At 33.4% G+C, this 20,400-nt stretch overlaps 1 protein-coding gene across 1 annotated transcript in view; it reads right to left on the reverse strand.

The window, feature by feature from the left end:
- LOC131874285 (inactive LRR receptor-like serine/threonine-protein kinase BIR2) overlaps positions 1 to 6,928 on the reverse strand; it is a 45,833-nt gene extending 38,905 nt beyond the window's left edge. Inside the window, exon 1 of the mRNA XM_059217579.1 lies at positions 6,289 to 6,928. Coding sequence (XP_059073562.1) covers positions 6,289 to 6,928 — 640 coding nt within the window. The remainder of the gene's footprint in view (positions 1 to 6,288) is intronic.
- Between the last annotated feature and the right edge of the window lie 13,472 nt (positions 6,929 to 20,400).

The raw sequence follows: 20,400 nt of genomic DNA on the forward strand, positions 1-20,400 counted from the left end.
TATGACCCCTTAGGACACAATATGGTGTCGTTATGGGTTGTATGGACACCTAAGGGGTCATATGGTGTCTTATGACCCCTTAGGTGTTTTTATAGGTCGTATAGTGTCGTAAGGGGTCATATGGTGTCCTATGACCCCTTAGGACACCATATGACCCCCTAGGACATAATAGGGTGTCGTTATGGGTCGTATGGTGTCTTATGACCCCTTAGGACACCATATGACCCCTTAGGACACAATATGGTGTCGTTATGGGTCGTATGGTGTCCTAAGGGGTCATATGGTGTCCTGTGACCCCTTAGGACACCATATGACCCCTTAAGACACAATATGGTGTTGTTATGGGTTGTATGGACACCTAAGGGGTCATATGGTGTCCTATGGGGCCATAGGACACCATATGACCCCTTAGGTGTCGTTATGGGTCGTATGGTGTCGTAAGGGGTCATATGGTGTCCTATGACCCCTTAGGACACCATATGACCCCCTAGGACACAATAGGGTGTCGTTATGGGTCGTATGGTGTTCTAAGGGGTCATATGGTGTCTTATGACCCATTAGGACACTATATGACCCCCTAGGATACAATAGGGTGTCATTATGGGTCGTATGGTGTCGTAAGGGGGTCATATGGTGTCCTATGACCCCTTAGGACACCATATGACCCTTTAGGACATAATAGGGTGTCGTTATGTGTCGTATGGTGTCATAAGGGGTCATATGGTTTCCTATGACTCTTTAGGACACCATATGACCCTTTAGGACACAATATGGTGTCGTTATGGGTCGTATGGTGTCCTAAGGGGTCATATGGTGTCCTATGACCCATTAAGAGACCATATGGTGTCGTTATGTGTCCTATGATGTCCTAAGGGGTCATATGGTGTCCTATGACCACTTAGGACAAAATATGGTGTCATTATGGGTCCTATGGTAACCTAAGAGGTCATATGGTGTCCTATGACCCCTTAGGACACCATATGACCCCTTAGGTGTCGTTAGGGATAATTTTGTGTCCTAAGGGGTCATATGGTGTCCTATGACCCCTTAGGACCTAGAGAGAGGAGGGAGTGAGGAAAAAATTGAGGGAAAGAGGTGAGAGAGGGAATTAGATGGGTGTAAGGATGAAGAGGGAGATAGCTCGAGGGATAGGAGAATAAGGGAATTGTGAGAGCTAGAGAGGGGAGGGACAAAGAAGAGTTTGTATCTATTCCACATTTGGCACGCACCAAATAGGAAGAGTGCCAGATGTGTACATAGAAACCCCCATCTCACCTCTCCCTTCTTTATCTCCCTTCCCTCGTAGTTCCATCTCTATTTATGAACTAGATCTCATATTCTCTCTCTCCCCTTACCTCTTCTCGGGCTCTTCATTCTTATAGATACATACTCTTCTTTGTCCCTCCCCTTTCTAGCTCTCACAATTCCCTTATTCTGCTATCCCTCGAGCTATCTCCCTCTTCATCCACATTTGGCGCACGCCAAATGTGGAATATGGACCACATTTGGCGCACGCCAAATGGAATATCCATTCATTAGGGCGCTCGCCATATTTGGCGAGCGCCAAATGTCCCGCTTTGGGAAACACCAAACCTATGGTTTGGATTTTCCTTGGGCATCCAACCCAAAGGTTTGGATGACCATTTCAGGCTAGAGATGTGTTTTTATCAGAACATTGAAAATTTTGACATATTTTTGGTCGTGCTCTCCGTCAGGTTTGCACGTGTTTCGATGAAGTTAAAAAAAAAATATTGTGGTAAACTTGAGCTCCCTCTTAGCTATCCAAAAATGTAATTTATTTCAAATTTTGATTTCGTTAGGTCTTTCATCTATAATTTCTTTTGTTAGTCTGTCCGTTTTTTGTCAAAAACCAACATGCACTATTTTGGGTCTAGATTTTTACAGGTTCATCAGATTTTGAAAAAAATTACATTTTTAGAAACTAGACTCCATTCTACACAATTTTAAAAAAAAAGTTTTGATTTTTGATTTGTTTTCAATGATTTTAGGGGGGAGCATGCTCAAATTTCTGTTTTTCAGGATGTGTCCACTTCGAAAATTAGTAAAAAATCATATACTCATTAAAAAATTAGCTGAAAATTCTGGCATAAACTTCATGGTGTTAGCTAATTTCTCACTGAAGCGATTTTAAAAATTAAAAAAAAAAGTTAACATTTTAGGGGGGCCACAACAGACGCTATGTTATGTTTTTTGCATAAAAAATAGGACCACTTTTTGTGGCCCCCCTTTTTGAAGCCCTTAATCTCCACCATTTTCAAAAAAAATTAGTAGTTTAGAAAGTAGACTCGAAGCACTCTGACTCTTGTTCTTGTTGCATATTCAAATTTGGAGTGTAACTATCTTCAATTTGTCGTTGAAGTTCATACTTTGCTGATTTTTTTTAAAAAAGTGGCACCTTAAGACCCCCTTTTGGTACCACAACTTGGTGCACATACCCAGGAATTGACGGTCCATATTTGATCTGAAGATATCAAGGGTTAAGATTGAAGAAGTTGGAGAAGATGTTGGAGGAAGGGACACTTGTCATCTCTATGGTGACAAGTGTCAAGGAGCCTTGCTCATAAGAGGGCAAGTGTCCAAGGGAGGAGACATGTGGCAAAAGTGCCATGTGTTTCAAGGGGAGAATATCCAACCCATAAGAGGTTAGGATATGTAAGAGGATAGGGTTAGTTAGACCCTAGGATTAGATAGAATGGGTTAGGTTAGGGGATGGTTAGGTTAGGTAGTTAAAAGCTAGGAGCCATGTGCTCATTTGAATTGAGAAATTCAAATATTTGAAAAAGATAATTAATCTCAACAAATCATGATTTAATTTGTTTTAATTAATTATGAGATTAGAAGAATGAATTTAGATGGGGGCAAGATTAATTAATGTAGATTAATTAATCAAAGGGGATTATGAAATGAACTTAATAAATAAATCCTTAGACTTATTTATAAGTAGATGAAAGGGAAAATTAATCAAATTGCTTGTGAATTCAATTAATTAATTGGGAAGGGAGATTAATTAAATAATTGCATATTTAATTAATTATCTTCAGATGATTTTTAGATGTATAGAGTATTTAACCTGATTTCCAGTAGAATCCATATCCTAAAAGTCAGTACCAACAATAGCATCACCCCACTTGACCTGAGTAGAAGTAATATTCAGCAGAACGAGAATGCTCTGATAAACAACATGTAAGATATCCTTTCCAGATCAACAATCTGGCAGTACAAGCACTTAAAAGGCAACTGGTCATAGTTAAATTGAATCTGCCAAATACAATTTCTCAGCTTCAAAATAAAATTGTTCCTTAAAGTCAGGTCATTACATGAGTTATACACCTCATGGCACAGGAATAAAGCTTCAATGCAACTTCAACATTTCAACTCAAATTCGGTGGGAAAAGATATACTTGATCCAAACCACAAGCTATGTTTGGATCCACAATGTCCTTCCATTCTATAGCCTCTCATTTGTGCATTTCCAAGGGAGCTACAGCCAAACCATGAAATTTCCATGCATGCAGATGAATATAAACTCGAGGCCTCGATTTAAAAATTATGAGAGTTAATATTTTGTGGTAAGAAAAATGGCCTATTTACTAGGTTCCCACATTATTGGGCTATGCAGAGGATACAAACTTAATGCTTCTATTTTTAACACACAAGAAAATTCACCAAATTCAAATAAACTCAATGGAATGCAAAAGGGTGGAATGTTTTTCTGAGGACAGACTTAATTGTTGAAATTCTCGATAGAGTCTTGTACAATGTACTGATCCTATACATATTGGAAAAGGTACTACATGTATGTCATTATTTTTTATAGTTGCTCAATATTATAAATGCATAAATGTGTAGTAATTCTACTCATACGGACTGAACATATGTTTCAGCCCTAATCTTGAACCTGACCCAAAATTCAGAGAAATTTTAGTTGACAATAATAAACTAGAAACCTTGCCAATTCATTTCTATAGCAAAGTATAAGAGAAAATGATTTCTCACATGAAAAGATAGCATAACATACACATTTATTGTAAGAAGGAAGTTTCATTAAACAGAAAAATTAAAAGTAAGACATTAGTAATAAAGCACACAAGCTCCCAGATTGACTTTCAATAATTGCACTGCACTTAAAACTTAGCCATGGTGAATGATTGAAGTGATGGAGATAGCAAAGTCACAGCCAACAAATGTGATGCAGTGATCATTCATCTTTGTGTTACCCAATTGTTTCCCAAACATTTCTATGTTATATACTTTAATGCTAAATGATAGGCATAAATGTACGATTCTCCTCCACTCTATTCCTTTCTTGTATTTCATAATCATTGGCGGTTAATTAAAAATCATTACACCTTTCTTGTTTGTTTAATCTTTTACTTTGTACATGAATGCTTCAACACAACAAAATTTTCATTTATTTATTCCATTTGTCTTATGCACAGTTTTTGGTTCATATTGATCATAGTTGTAGTTTTTCATTCACTTTATTTTCTATTATATTCTTATGTTTATTCCTATTACTTGTTGAATTGTATCATTATGTTTTTACTTGAACATTTTCCACTACACGTTCTTGTTTTAGGGGAAGAGCACCAATAGCTAACATAGTTCCAATACCCGCACACTTATCGTCATATTGACCTCCAATAGCCATCATAGTGAAAACACCATTACTAAATTTGTTTTGTACCAATAGCTGATCATTTTTTGTTCATAATTAGCCCATTTGTGCACCCCTATTGGAATATTTGTGCAAAACTATTGGGACATTTGTCTACAAGTATTGGCGATTTTGAGTGGACGGCTACTAAACATCTTTAGTTAGGTATCAGGCAACACTTTTAAATGTGTACTTTTTGACCTTTGTGCGCATAACTAATTCCACAGCGTGCATCGTTACTACCTAGAAGCCAAATCAATAGCTATAAGTAGTTAAGTCGCATACGAAGACAACTAAAAAAATATATCAAAATCTGATGTACTGTTTAGAATTTGTGGGTGCATGAAGTTAGCTACGACGGCTACAAGTGCTCTTCCCCTATAATGGGGTTTCTTTGAGGTAACACTTTTTCTACCTCCTCAATTTCATTATATCATATGATTAAACCTACTTACTTTCATTTCCAAAATAATCCTCAAATAAATTTTTTATCTCTTTCTTTTTCTTAAATTGATTACATCATATCATAGTCAATCAATTAAAGAGAGACATATATTCTGTTTCACATTTCAACACATCAATCATAACTAATTTCTTTTATGAATACCCCTTCACAACTATAGTTAGTTTCCTTTGTGCAAGCTTCTTTAAAACCATATCATTTTTCCTATAAATAAGCTCATTTGTAGCCATAGTTAGATTCATTTGTGTAGGTTCTTGTTTAACCATATCTACTTTTATTTATTTTTTTGGATACGCCAAAGGTATCCCTGTGACCCAACCTAGCACCCAATCCGCCTTACATTGGACTTACATATAGCCAAGTTGGGGTTTAGAAAGGGGCGAGACTAGTCCCTTGGGGGTGGTGTCATAGCCCACAACCAACAAACACCAGTTAAATCCATCCCTCGGAGTCAAACCCAAGACCAATGGGGAGCAAACCCATGGCCCAAGCCAACTCCGTTGAACATGCCAACTAAAATGTGCCATATCTATTTCTATTATCTGAGCTCTACAACCATATTCCATTTGTGCAATCTTCTTAGTATTGTTGAGGCCACATCAATTTCAAATCCATGTTATACTCTACTTATGTAGTTCAACAAATTTAAGATTAAAATTAATTAATATATATGATTTGTTTTTTCCTAGATGTTTGTGATTGCAAACATTAAATTATTCCTCTACATGTATTAGGGGTTGAATAAAAGATAGACAATAACGAGAGTAGAAAAATGGATTTATTTAACCTTGTTTGAATATATATACTTCCCATAAAATAATATAAAACTAGTTTTTATTTATTTAATTTACGTAATGCATTGTAGCTTAGACACGTGGTCCAACGTGAACAAAATATAGAAACGCCTACATCACACTTTTTAATCTTGTCTTACATATATTTTAATTCTCCTTGGAACTAAGGAGAATTTTTTATTCTCTTACCTCTCTTAAAACTTAAACCATAATGAGAATACTGCAGGTAACGATCACAATGCCGTTAATCATAAGTGCTGCAACAACTACCATTCCCAATGAATTTGGAGAACTTGGTTAATTTGGTCCCCTACATTTCCTGCTCAAGGGTTTCCCACATAGTCCAGGGTTACCCTGAAAAAGGTCGGAGCTATTAGAGGCCCACTTAGATGGTATTGGCCCTGTAAGATTATTATTTGCAAAATTGACGTCGTTGAGCCGCTTCAGCTGCGTCAATTCCCATGGTATCGAGCCGCTAAGTTGGTTGTCGTTGAGGCGGAGAATATTCAGATAAGTACAATTAGCGAGCTCGGGAGGAATCGACCCAGTAAAGTGGTTTGACGAAAGATCAATTTGCACAAGAAAGGGAAGCCATTTGCAGAGATCCTTTGGGATCGTGCCTGAAAGATTGTTGCTTGAGAGATCCAAGTTAGTCATACTCCCACAGTACTTGAAGCCGCTGGGGAAATGTCCCGAAAGCTCCATTCCAGGAAGCTTAACGCTTAGCACTTTGCCGTCATAGCTATGCCAGCACTGAATTCCTACAAAATTGCAGATAAAGCCTTGGCTGCTGTTCCCAAAGCGCCAGGTGAAGAGAGACTGATTTGGATCAGTCAATTCTGCTTTAGTCTCGTTAAGGCACCGTATGTCATCTTCTTCAAACTGTGGCCTTTTTATGATGACTTCGCTGTTGCAGAGAGGTAAGTGAAAGAAGAGGAAATAGAGGAGAATAAAATATCCAAGCATTGTCATGGCGTCCACAGCGGAGCTCATCTACCACAGGCGCTGTTTCCCAATAATTCTTAGAATAGAGATGATTGTGTTCGATTGCAAATGGTTATATTTGCCTCTAAGTGACCACTTTTTCCTGGGAAGGAAGTTGGAAGGAGCAATGAAAATTATGGGCAGTATCTTCACTTGTATTCACAGTCAACACGGCATTGCGTTGTGCGTAATTTGTGCTAGTGTTGATGTTGAAAATTTTTCATTCAAAATTGTCTCCGTCTTCTGATCAAGTTGCGTGAATGAGAGGGATGATTAGGCAACGTCTATACATTCTCACATTGTACATTTCACAGTATTTATTAATTAATTTGAAAATTAGAATATAATAAATTTTTAGTTTTCTGAAGTTGCTTGAATGCCTGGGAAGTCTCAAATTGTAGATTTTAGAGTATTAATTGAAAATTAGAATATAATAATATTAATCTTAATTAATTAATTGAAAATGTTTATGACAATGAAATTGTAACGAAGTTATAAATCAATTTATCAAGCATCATTATGTAATTGGATAAAAAAATATTTTAATTAATTAATAAATACAGTAAAATGTATATTCTAGAAGTTGGATAACTAATACAAACGTTTATGACAATGAAATTGTAAGGATATTATGAGTCAATTTATCAAATATCACATTATTTGACCATGTTTATTAATTAATTGAAAATTAGAATGTATGACATTTTTTTTTAATTAATTAATAAATGCAGTCAAAGTGTATGTTCTAGAAGTTGGATAGTCAATAGAAATGTTCATGGCAATGAAACTACAAGGATATTATGAGTCAATTTATCAAGCATCATAGGAACAATGTATTTGACTTATGTGAAACAATTTGAATTGGAAGAATAATAGTAAAAACAAATTATAGGTATATTATCTTGAAATTGTGAGATTCAATGCTTGTATCTTTGACACATCTCTTGATTACATTTTTAATTTATTTAAGGAACAAGAAAATGATTGACAACAAAACAATCTTTCGTCTTTAATTACTTTAAACAATCATATACACATACATACATACATATATACATATATACTTGTATATACATATATCTATATATTAAACACACTCACACACATATATGTGATGGCTAGACTCATTGCCAACTAAGTAACATTTTAATAACTATTTAGTCATATTTCACCATGGTATATAAAAGTAATTCTTTCTTATAACAGACCTTCACTAAATTAATATTTAAAATTACTTAGATCTAGAATTGTCCAAAAAAAAACCAACCATAAACATTCAAAAAGAAAAAAAAATGGTTATAACATATTCATAGAGAATAAATTGATTTACCAATATAAAATTACTAGCATAAATAATTTCATCCATACATTTGATTCATGGATGTCTTTATGATTATAATGGTATTTTGAAAATAGCCAAATTTGTAAAATATCTAACTACCATTGAAATCCTCTAGATTGAAGTGCTAAGGCAATCTCTATATGATGCTACCCTCTAGAAATTGAAGGTTTGTTGTCTATAAAAAATAAGGGTTTTCATGCTTAGATCCAACTACTATACATAAGTGCTCAAACTACTAAGGTTTGAGGTCTTTTTTATGTCATGAAAAGATTATCACAATTAATGTAGTTTCTCACCTTACATAAAATTTGAAGGATCTGGTGAGGGATATTTCCTTACCATTTTGTATTTAAGAGTGAGTTCAAGGTAATCAGGGGACAAATAATAGAAGTGCACAAAAAAATCCATGTATATTTAGTCAAATCTATGAAACACATATTTAACTTTCAAATGGATTCATATATAAAATTTTAAAATGTTTTGTAATATCAAAGTATAATAGATATCATATAATGGATATTGGTTTTATATTTGTTATAAACATACATGTATTTAAAATTATAATATATATTTGTTAGAAACAAAACATATTTTACTAAAAATATTCTTCATAAACAAATATACCTTTTAATATATCAAATATTTTTTCTTATATGACGTATATTTATTCAATAAAATGGATATCCATTTTTGTTTTGCCATTGTGTGGCCACAAAGTTATGACCCATGGGTTTCTTGACTCTCATCAATAGAAGTAGATATTAGTCATCTTGAATATCATTTTTGGACAATCCTCCATACTCCTTGAGCTAGCATGCGGTAATCATAGCAAGCATTTAACAATTCATAGATATATTTTTAAAAATCTTTTTTTATTAATTTGGGTTCAAAATTAACAAAAAAATTATTTATATTAGTTTATAGTTTGTAATTTGGTTGAATGAAAATTTCATAGTTGCATTTCAACATGAACTTAATGTTATACATTTGATTGAGTGTGTATTTTGTGCATTTTAAGTTTTTCTTTTAAATAGTTTAGGGTTCTAAATTCAATTTCTTTAGGATTTCATTTTTTGTTTTAAATTTTTAATATAAATTACATATCGTTTAATAAAATATTATTTCAAATCTTAATTATCCTTAATAACTTCTACCATAGAAGGGATTATCAACAATGTCCATATCTTCACAAGCTAATTATATGTTTCATTTTAGCAACATCAAGAAGCCAAAGAGATTCATATTATATTCTGATTATATGAATAGATGAAATAATTAGATATTACCTAAGCCATGTTGGTAGCACAAATTTTGTTAATTAAAAATCTAGATTACCATTTAATACACTTAGACAAAAACAAATTAGTCAAGTGGTGTAAACCTCTAAGTATCACAAATAATTTTTTAGATTGACGGTGGATGTTTTTGTTGGCAATATGTGTTTTCATTGATGTCAACTTAATGTCTAACAATATGTGTTGTCATTAAGGAGATGAATATAACATGTGTTGTGGTCATTGATGAATCAGATGATGTGTGTCTAGTATATTATATTTGAGAGCAATTGTTCCTTTAACATAGATGGTGTCTTAGGATTAACATGAAAGATAATCTAAAAATCCAACAGTTGTATCCATGTCAATACATTAGTCTAGAAGTTCATTGTAAGTATATGGCAACACATTGTTACTTATGCTTTATCCTTTAGTTCTAGGATGTTGTTACAGTAGTTGGTGGTTACTTTTTCTAGGAGGTTGTTGATTGACATTTGTGATTGGATTCATACCTATGCTATTGTGGAAATTTTTCTAAGTATTCAATAGTGCATCTTTCCAAGTCTGCTAGTTGATATTGTGGTTCACATTCTATGCATTGCATGATTTGGTTATGTGGTTTTGGTGTTGAGTTGAGTAATGTGTAAGGTGCACACTTTTAGGATTCCATGCTCGACAATATCCTCTACATCAAAATTTATAAGTTCTTTGAGTTACAATTTGATAGTGTAATGTGTCTTTGTTAAGCCACTAGAATGCTTTAAATTCTTTTGCAGTGATTGGTATGCCTTGGTGAATTTGGTAATATGTTAAGTATGGTGTAAGGGTTCAATTATGTGATTTTTAGATGAGTTGGTGCTTTGTACTTGGAATACTCATTAAGTTAATGTGACACAATCTGATTGGTGTGCACTATGTCTGACAATTCAGCAAGCTTACTCTTTTGTGCCTACCTTTTCATATTGATTTCTTCAGGAGATGATTGCAAAAAAATTGTATATGATTTGAATTGCCTTCATTCTAGGATCAGCATAATAATTTTGGCATCTCATTAGTGGTGTAGAGGCTATCAATTAATAGTTTTGATAGTAGTGTTGATATTTGGGCTAACAAGTTGAGTTCCTTCAATTGTAGTTGATCCTCACATACTCTAATTGCTTTCAAGGATGTGATAAGATGTGTTTAATTTTCATCTATTCCTTGGGTTGATCCATGACTTGATCTTATTGTTTGATATATATGTTTCGAGCTGACTTATATTGGGTCACATGTTTTATTTGATATGTCCTATGGATGTCAACCTAATTAATGTTTTGGTGTGTTGTAGAGGGTATATATGGAAGGATAAATAATTTGTGAATGATGTTGTTGTGTGGTAATGTGAAAAATAATTTGGTGATGATCTAGTGGAGAATAAAGTGTGCAAAATCAGTATGATAAAGTAATTGTGCTACAAAGAGGACTACAACTTCAACATATGTTAGATGCTTCTACTATAGTAGTTCATATTATATCTCTCATTCTAATATTTATGTATCTTGGTAGGAGATAGTGCGTCTTCTTATCAAGTCATTTGTATCTTTCTTTAGGGTAGTGAGGCTCACCTTGTAACTCCTTCTGATAGCAATTAGCTTCTTTGGCAGTGTTCCTAAAACAAAGATTGTACAAATACTTGTTTCTTATAGTGTGAGCTAGCTATCATCATGGATTTTTCCCTCCTTGGGTTTTCCACATAAAATACTTAGTGTTTTGTGTGGTGCATGTTTTGGTTTTATTCTTTCTTTCAACAACTTTTATTTAACGAATGAATGGAAAATAAATGTTTATTCTGATTAATATTGATTCACCCCTCTCATTATGTGGGTGTGTTCAACAAACTTTTGATATTTAATATCCAACAAAAATCTTGATGTAACTTTTTATTTCATCTATTGGTATGTATAGGTATGTGACTTAGTACACTTTAATGTCAATGCCTAACAAATTGATGCATATTAGAGTGAATTAATCTAATAACAAGTAACCATTATGCCCAAGAAGGATATTATGAGTCAAGTTATCAATAATCACATGGAACAATGTATTTGAATTATGTGGGATAACTTGAATTGGAAGAAAATAGTACTAGAACCAAGTTCTAGGAATATTACCAATGCTTCAGATGGTGAGTTTCAGTGGTTGTATCACTACAACCATTAATGTACATATATTAAGACTGGACCTATTACCAACTAAGTATCATTTTTTGTGTAGGCACCAAGATGTTGCACAAAAAAGTGTCCAAATGGTCAAAAAAGAGATAAAGGCAAGAACCTTAATGAGAAATTCAAATAACATGCTTGTATTATGGCTTGGTTTTTCCAAGTTATAATGTGAGTGATTTATTTGGCTTCATAATGTGCTTACATTTTAAAATTGCAAAACTCCAATGTGTTATGTTGAGTACAAATGTGCTTGCATTTTGTACTCAACATAACATGAGTGTGTTTTGTATATTTAAAGTTGCAAAAAAAAGAACCCCTCATTTGCAACCCACAACCCATAATTTTTGTAGCAGTGTTTTTGCCCTCTTTTATACAAAACATGAGCATGCTTTGGAGATTTGACTCATATCCTCACAATGCCATGTTGAAGAAAAGGTAAGTATTCATTTTTGTGTGCATTAGATTGAAATTTTATTTGCATTTGAAGAAATGGATTATTTTTTATCAATGTCCTATTTTTTTTATTTATAGAAGATTGTATAAACCTTGAGCCACAACCAAATTTAAATGATAAAATGCATTATGAGTGATGGGAAGGCCAATATCATACAATCACATCCAAATAATCATTCATAGTGCATATACACCAGAAATAAGCCAAATAACAATCAATGCATCAATTAACCAACATGGAAAATGAAATACATAATGCAACACTTGCATATATACAAATGGGTGTGAGATGAGAAGGTGATATCCAACTATGACTAACCCTTTAAGAGATGGACAATTGTGAGCACATGTGGAGGTGATAGACAAAGTCTCCAACCTCTCCATAATGTCTCCAACCTCTAATGAGATGAGATGACAAAGTCTCCTACCTCATGTGTGCACACATGGTGAGACAAAAAAGTTTCTAAACTGAAAACTAAACTTAACCTTTAATGTCAGGTTAAGTTAGACTAAGCCACTAAGTATGACTTAAGCCTAGGTGAGGGCTAGGAAAACCATACACTGTAACACACCCCCATAAGTTATATTTAGGAAGTAATAATTATCCAAAGTAAAGATGGGTATTGGGAACAAAACCTTCAATAAGGTACCTATGTACATACAATGAAAGTATTTCAAAAGTCAAAATTCAAAGAGAAAACCCAATGAAAAAAACTATTCTCCAAACAAGAGAACAAATTAATAAAATGATGTATGTACAAAGGATATTTCAAGAATCCCCATGAACAACTTACTTCACCCCATGTTTGAACTCATGAAAACAAGGAGATTTTGAAGGTTTAGTGAAGATTTCTACAATTTTCTCCTAAGTAATGCAATACTCAAAGGAAAGAACACCATCATGGATGAGCCCTCAAATGTTGTGCATCTGAATCTCAATGTGCTTCATCCATCGATGCTCAACTAGGTTGTGAGAAATGTGAATATCACTTTGGTTACCATGCCAAAGAAATGTAGGATGATTTTGTGGAATACAAAACTATCATGATCTTTTGAAGTCACTAAACCTCCTAAATAGAAAGAACCATGCCTCGATACTCTACCTCAGGAGAAGAAAGCGCTATATGTTTCTACTTCCTACAAGCCCAAATAATAGGACATGATCCAAGACAAAATACAAAATTGGAAGTGGACTTACATGAAATCAATGTCATCGACCCAATCTAAATCTATGAAACCCACTATCTATGTATATCTTTATGTGTGTTGAATTTAAAAATGTGTAGTGTCCTAAACATATCTCAAATGTACTTGGTTTCTTGTCAATGTCTGTCATGTGGATCATGTGAAAAGAATGAAACAAGGCCAGCTACAAAGATGATGTCAGGACAAGTGTGTGTCAAGAATAAAAGGCTTCCTACTAACATCCTATGAAATGTAGCATCAATAGTAGGGATGTACAACTAGAAATCATTATGACACCTAACTAAAATGATGTGGGTGATGACTTACAATTAACCATCTTAAACTAATGAAGAATTTCAATGATATACTTTTGTCGACATATGGAAATCCCTTAAGTAGACTGTTGAATCTGAAGACCAATAAAATAATGTAGAAGGCCCAAATTTTTCATATCAAACTACTCTATGGGTAAGTGCACCAAGATAATTTACAAAAAGGGGGTATAAGTGGACACTTTTTTTTGAAATCAGGTAAACCTAAACTTGGAGGAGAAAGTTGAGAGTCACCCACTCAAGATATGAAGATACTCAAAGAACAAAGATTATAGTACTCTGAATCTAGTTTCCAAACTACTAATTTTTTTCAAAATTGGATAAGATTAAGGGGGTCAAATCTTTTGCACATGAAAAACAAACCATGCTTTTTTCTGAAAAACATAACAATGTCTGATGTGCGCATCAAAAAAGTCATAGTTATATTTAGTATTAAATGACAAATCATTTGGGAGAAAGATAGGTAAGAGTGAGCACTAGAAGTTGTGTATTTTTTTGTAATTTTTGTTGAGTATTTTTTTTAATGATTTTTCCAATCGAGCACTTCTTGAAAATCAAGTACCTGTTTGTGCGCGAAGCATAACTTGCACCAAAAAAATTGAAAATGAAAAAAATTAAAAATTAAAAAATGTAAAGAATCAAGCACACTACAATAATATATATTTTTTTAAAAATTTGGATAAGTTATTTAAAAAATGGTACACGTATGTCTCTGAGAACTATGGAGACACTGGTAAAAGAAATTCAATGATAATATGTTATTGTTGTTCAAATTTAAAAAATTATATGGTTAGAAAGCTCAGGAGATGGGTGAAAATATGGTGGCAATTTTAGTAATACTCACTTGATGAAGTGTAAGCCTAATGATGAAAAAGTCGAGAAACCAAGTTCATAAAACAAAACATGTCAAAAAGGAGGGAAATGGAGGGAAATCAAACTTCCAAACCGCAGCTTTGTCATCCAAGCCTATTCACAAGCCTAAACAAAAAAGAGCACGTATGGGGTTTCTTTTGAATAAGAACCGCATATAGTTTTTTTTTTTAATAAGCAGTGCATACACAGTTCTAAGGAGAAAATATTGCGTACGCGGTTCTTCCCATGATACTATACCATAAAGAAATTAATGTGTGTTTTTAAAATGTGTGTGTGTGCATACATATATGTATATGTATAATATGTATATATGTAGATATTGTATGTATATATAATATGTGTATATATATAGACACACACACATATGTACATGTATATGTATATAATATATGTATGACATATGTATACATATATGTACGTTTATAATATATATATATATATGTATGTATAATATACTTAAAATATGTATGTGTGTATTATCTTTTGATATTTTATGTGTATTATATGTATATGTGTATGTACATGTATATTGATATACATTGTCTTTTGATATCTTATTGTACATTGTATTCATCTCTCTCTCTCTCTCTCTCTCTCTCTCTCTCTCTCTCTCTCTCTCTCTCTCTCTCTCTCTTGACCCCACATAACACCTAATGGTATCATGTAAGATCCCTTAGCACACATGACCCCTTAAGACCATATGATGTTCTAACACATGTGCAGCCACATTATGACCCTACATGACCCCCAATGATGCCATATGACCCCTTCAGACCATGTATGATATCTTAAGGGGTCATAGGTGTCTTAAGGGGTCATACGGTGTTGTAACACATTTGTGGCTCAATTAGGACACCACGTGACCCTTAACGATATTATGTGACATCTCTTCCTCTCCACCCATATCCTTCCCTCCTTTTTTAATTCTTCTCTCTCTCTCCCTCCCTCCCTCCCTTACTCCCTTCCTCCCCATCTCTCTCTCTCTCTCTCTCTCTCTCTCTCTCTCTCTCTCTCTCTCTCTCTCTCTCTCTCTCTCTCTCTCTCTCTCTCTCTCTCTCTTTCTTTCTCTCTCCCCCCCTTAGGACCCCACATAACACCACATGACCCTTTACAAGAATATGATGTCCTAAGGGGTCAAGATGGAAAGATGGCATTACGGTGTTGTAAGGTGGCAAGATGAACCATTATTACAATATCAAAAGCAGTACCAATACTGCAAGTACAAGAATAACAAACCATTATGCTCCCACTCTCTCCCTTCCTCCATACCCCATCCCTCTCTCTCTCTCTCTCTCTCTTATCACCCACTTTTCTTGTGTAGAGAAAATTCAAAAATACTTTCAAGCTTTCTCCTCCTACATCCTCCACTATCACTTCTACTCTTCCGTTCTCCATGAAACCTGCAACCTGAAACACAATACTTTCTCTGCCCACCTCTTTCATCACTATATTATGTTTACCCATCTCATTATATACCACTTGGAACATAATAATATTATCTCCCACCTTCTTTATCACAATCAATCCTTTCTTTTGAACCATCAGATCCCCTTCAAACATGGCCCAAAAAACATTTGACCTATTCACCTGCCAATATATTATTAAATAAAAGACAATGGAATGTCCTTAATCTAAGCTCTCTCTCTCTCTCTCTCTCTCTCTCTCTCCCCCCCCCCCTCCCACCTTAGGACCCCACATAACACTTGATTACATCATGTGACACCTTAGCACACCACATGACCCTTTAGGAGCATATGATGTCCTAAGGGGTCATATGGTGTCCTAAGGTGGCAATATGAACAATTATTACAATATAAAGAGCAATACCAATACTTCTTACAAAAATAACAGACCATCATGCTCCCCCTCTCTCCCTTCCTCCATACCACATCCATACACAAATTCAACTTGGTAAACAACTTCTTTATCTAAAAATTAGCTGCAATCCTCACATATAATTGGCAAAAATTTCATTATCACCCACTTTTCTTGTATAGGGAAAATTCAGAAACACTTTCAAGCTTTCTCCTCCTACCTCATCCACTATCACTTCTACTCTTTTGTTCTCAATGAAACTCACAACCTATAACACAATACTTTCTCCTCCCGCCTCTTTCATTACTATATTTTGTTTACCCATCTCGTTATATACCACTTGGAACATAATAATCTTATCTCTCTCTGTCTCTCTCTCCCTGTAAAGACATAAATTATTTTATAACCAAATAAGACATAAGTTACTCTTTATTTTTAAATAAACTCATAAATCTTTTAATAAGTCTCTTTCATTCCACTTTTCCTTCCATAGTTTCATTTGATCATTCCATTTATATCGTAATAAACACGATTTTTCTATAAAAGATAAAGATTCTTCATTCAATAAATCGATGTAAGTAGTATCTCAATCATACAATACTTAGGCATTTCAAGTTTTTGTAAGTTCAATAACAAAAGAATACAAAGTAAAGGGTGAGATTTGTCCTTTGATCTGCAACCCAAGCTATCTGCAATGCAATCTTTAGCATGAAGACGAGAACAAGATTCAGGCACTTTTTCTGCCCAACCTTGAAGCTTACACTTCCCCAGAATTCTTAGTCAATCAAGAATACCCAACCCTACATGAATTGCTTAGCAAAAGAATTCAAAAGACAAGATAGAATTTGGTGCATGCCTAGATGATACATGCAATTAATTTTTCTAATTCCATTAAGAAACATGCAAGATCAATCAAGGATGTGGTAGAGTGGATAAATAAAAGAATTCCATCTATTTCAATTGTTATTCAATTGATTACTGGGCCAAGTATAATGCCATGCATAGAAGATAATATAGTTTGGAAAAAACAAACTCTCTCTCTATAATCCACATTCGGCACCCGTCCTGGAAGGTAACTTTCCACAAACACAAGCCTATCTAGCTTTGTTTACATAAATCTAGAATAAATATATACAGAAGACAATCTTTCTCCTTTCACTTCTAGCTTCCTATTTCTTGCAAGATAAAAATACAATTTTAAAGAAGTCAATCTTTTGTTGAATAGAAATAAAAAGAATCAATCTTTTGTTACAACCAATCCTATCTACCAGGAAGCAATCTTTCATGGATAAACAAATATACATCTGAAAAAGAAACAATCTTTTGCTTCTATATTTCAAGCAATTTAAAGACAATAATTACCTATTAAAAAGGTGTATCTTTACATAAATATTGAATAAAATGAGTACACATTCTTTTATTCAATTATATATTTAACATTTTAAAAGCCTAAGCATTAACTTACATTCCATTTCTTATGGCTTAGAATTCCCATGTTTATATCATCTAAGCTTTGTATCTTTCCATGTGTTTTGGTTCATATAAATCAAGAATATAATTTCATGAAGAAGACAATTTAATAGAAATAACAACATTCTTATTATTACTTTTGATCATAGATCAAACACTCTTTCATGGATAAGCAATCACGCATATTTGATAACAATGTTTCATTTTTAAACTAAAAAGTAAATCAAACTAAATTTTAAGAAAGAAGGTGTAGTGCATGTATGAATCTTTACATATTAATGAAATATAATGAGTACACATTCTTATAAGATTAACTAATGCAACCTATCATGCACTTCCTACCATTCTTTAGCATTTACCATGCATGTTTAATAATTATTTTATCAAATGTACCTCATAATGCATTTCCCTATATGATTATTCAAAAGAGAAAGTTCAAAGCAATTTTATTCTAATCATGGATTGTCTCAATCAAACTCCATTCTAATCTTCTTCATAAACATTGTATTACTTCATGAGTTACTTACTATCCTTTCTAAATGTGTAATGACCAAAGAATTAAATTAGAGCCTATCTCTTTATGTTCTTGTTACTGACTTGAGGTGATTGACTTGCTTTCCTTCTGAAATCTGCATGCTTCTCTCCTTCAAGATGGTTCAATAACTTTCTGTCCCTCTCCTCTTCTCTAACTATCGATTCTTCTACTAACACTATCCTCTATATCCTCCCTATTCTTTCTTTTCTATCTCTTTCCTTCCCAATCTTTTCTCTCTATCTTTTCTTCTCTTCTTTTTTCATTCTTGTTCTCCCTTCTATTCTCCAATAATAATAAAACAAACAAATGCTCGTTCAAGAGCCTAGATCTTAAATTCGACGCTAAATCGGAGATGATCATTACCAAACCTCTACATCTGGTCCTCATTCTTGAATTCCTATTCTCTTCTACCTTCCATTCTCTATTCCTTTATTGCATCTTTGTCTCCCTTCCATCTCTATTCTTGCCTCTCTATTCTTTCTTCTCTGATCATTCTAGTTATCTCTTCTATTGAGCCTTCACTATTATTTATACTATTCTTATCCTACGTTGGTTGCTACTCTCTTGGCTTTAACTTAGCCAAATCAATGACACCGCTGTTAGTCATTAAGCTCTCTTTTAGATCTAAATGGTTTAGAACTTTTACGACTTGCATACATGTTGACTAGCTTGCATCTATTATTTTAAACATTTGACATGATTGTTCAACTCTATTCCATGTCTTTCTATATTCTTTGACTTAAAGCTAGTGTCAACACAATGACATCTCACTTATCTTGTGGTTTCTGTTGATGGTTGATGAAATGGTTTGTCACTATCGACCTCCTCTTTAATAACCTATTAGGTTGCATGCAGAATACAAACACTTAAGTGGTTGTTATGTGAGCATTTACTGTCATCTTTGCCAAATGTCCGCTTTGTCGCCTAAGTCAATTAATATTGACCTACCTAAACCCCTAGTTTGTCATTTTCTTAGCAACCGATTATAGTTAGTCGTGGTGCTAGGTCAACCAAGTTGCTTATCGTGGGTCATGGGGTGACAAGTCGACTAGTTACATCAACTTCGCTATCACCTCGACCACCAATTCACTAACTGTCAAACTTATAACCTACCACCTTTTTAAATATTATTATAAATAACAATATACATGACTTTATAATATATGTTATATTTAATAAAAATCTAGTAAAATAGGGTATATATAAGAAATTATTTTTATATATTATACATTCGATTTAATAGATCTAATATAAAAAGGTATTAAAAAATAATGATATATAATTCTAAATTATATACATGCATATTTATAAACCTATTATTTCGAATTGACAAGATTGTCTAATGTTAAATTAATCACTTAAACATTATTTAAAATAAATACACATAATTAAAAGTCACCTTTGTATATATAATATATATACATACGATCAAGTAGCAATTATCGAACTAACATGCATAAGAAATTCATATAATTGTAAACACAACAATCATTAATAAAATTATATTCTCTTATACTAGGAACATTAAATCATCCTTTATAAAGAACGTTAAGTCATTAAATCACTTAACTCTTTTTCAAAATATCAAACTAATTTTCACCCTCAGACGAAATAAATTTAACAATTACCATTTACTCATAACATTTCATTTATTCAAAATCATGCATCAATGAAATCACAAGTGCACAAACATAACTTTTCTACTGTGGTGTGTGAGAGATTCCATCTATTCTAATGAAATTCAGGAGCTAATACAACTCTACCTAAACCATGTTCTCGCCTTCATCTGTGTTCACCAATTCCTGCATTCACTTGCACTCAGTTGCTCATTAGCAATGATGATCCCAATTTTAAAAATTATTATTGATCATTCAATTGTATACAAATCATTTCAGTGCATTCGATCTCCTATCTTATTAACAATTCCATTTTCATTTCATTTCAATTTTATTTGAGAAAAATAAACATTATTTTCCTAATTAAATAATTATGGAAAAA

Source organism: Cryptomeria japonica, chromosome 3 (assembly GCF_030272615.1).
Source record: "Cryptomeria japonica chromosome 3, Sugi_1.0, whole genome shotgun sequence".
NCBI lineage: Eukaryota > Viridiplantae > Streptophyta > Pinopsida > Cupressales > Cupressaceae > Cryptomeria > Cryptomeria japonica.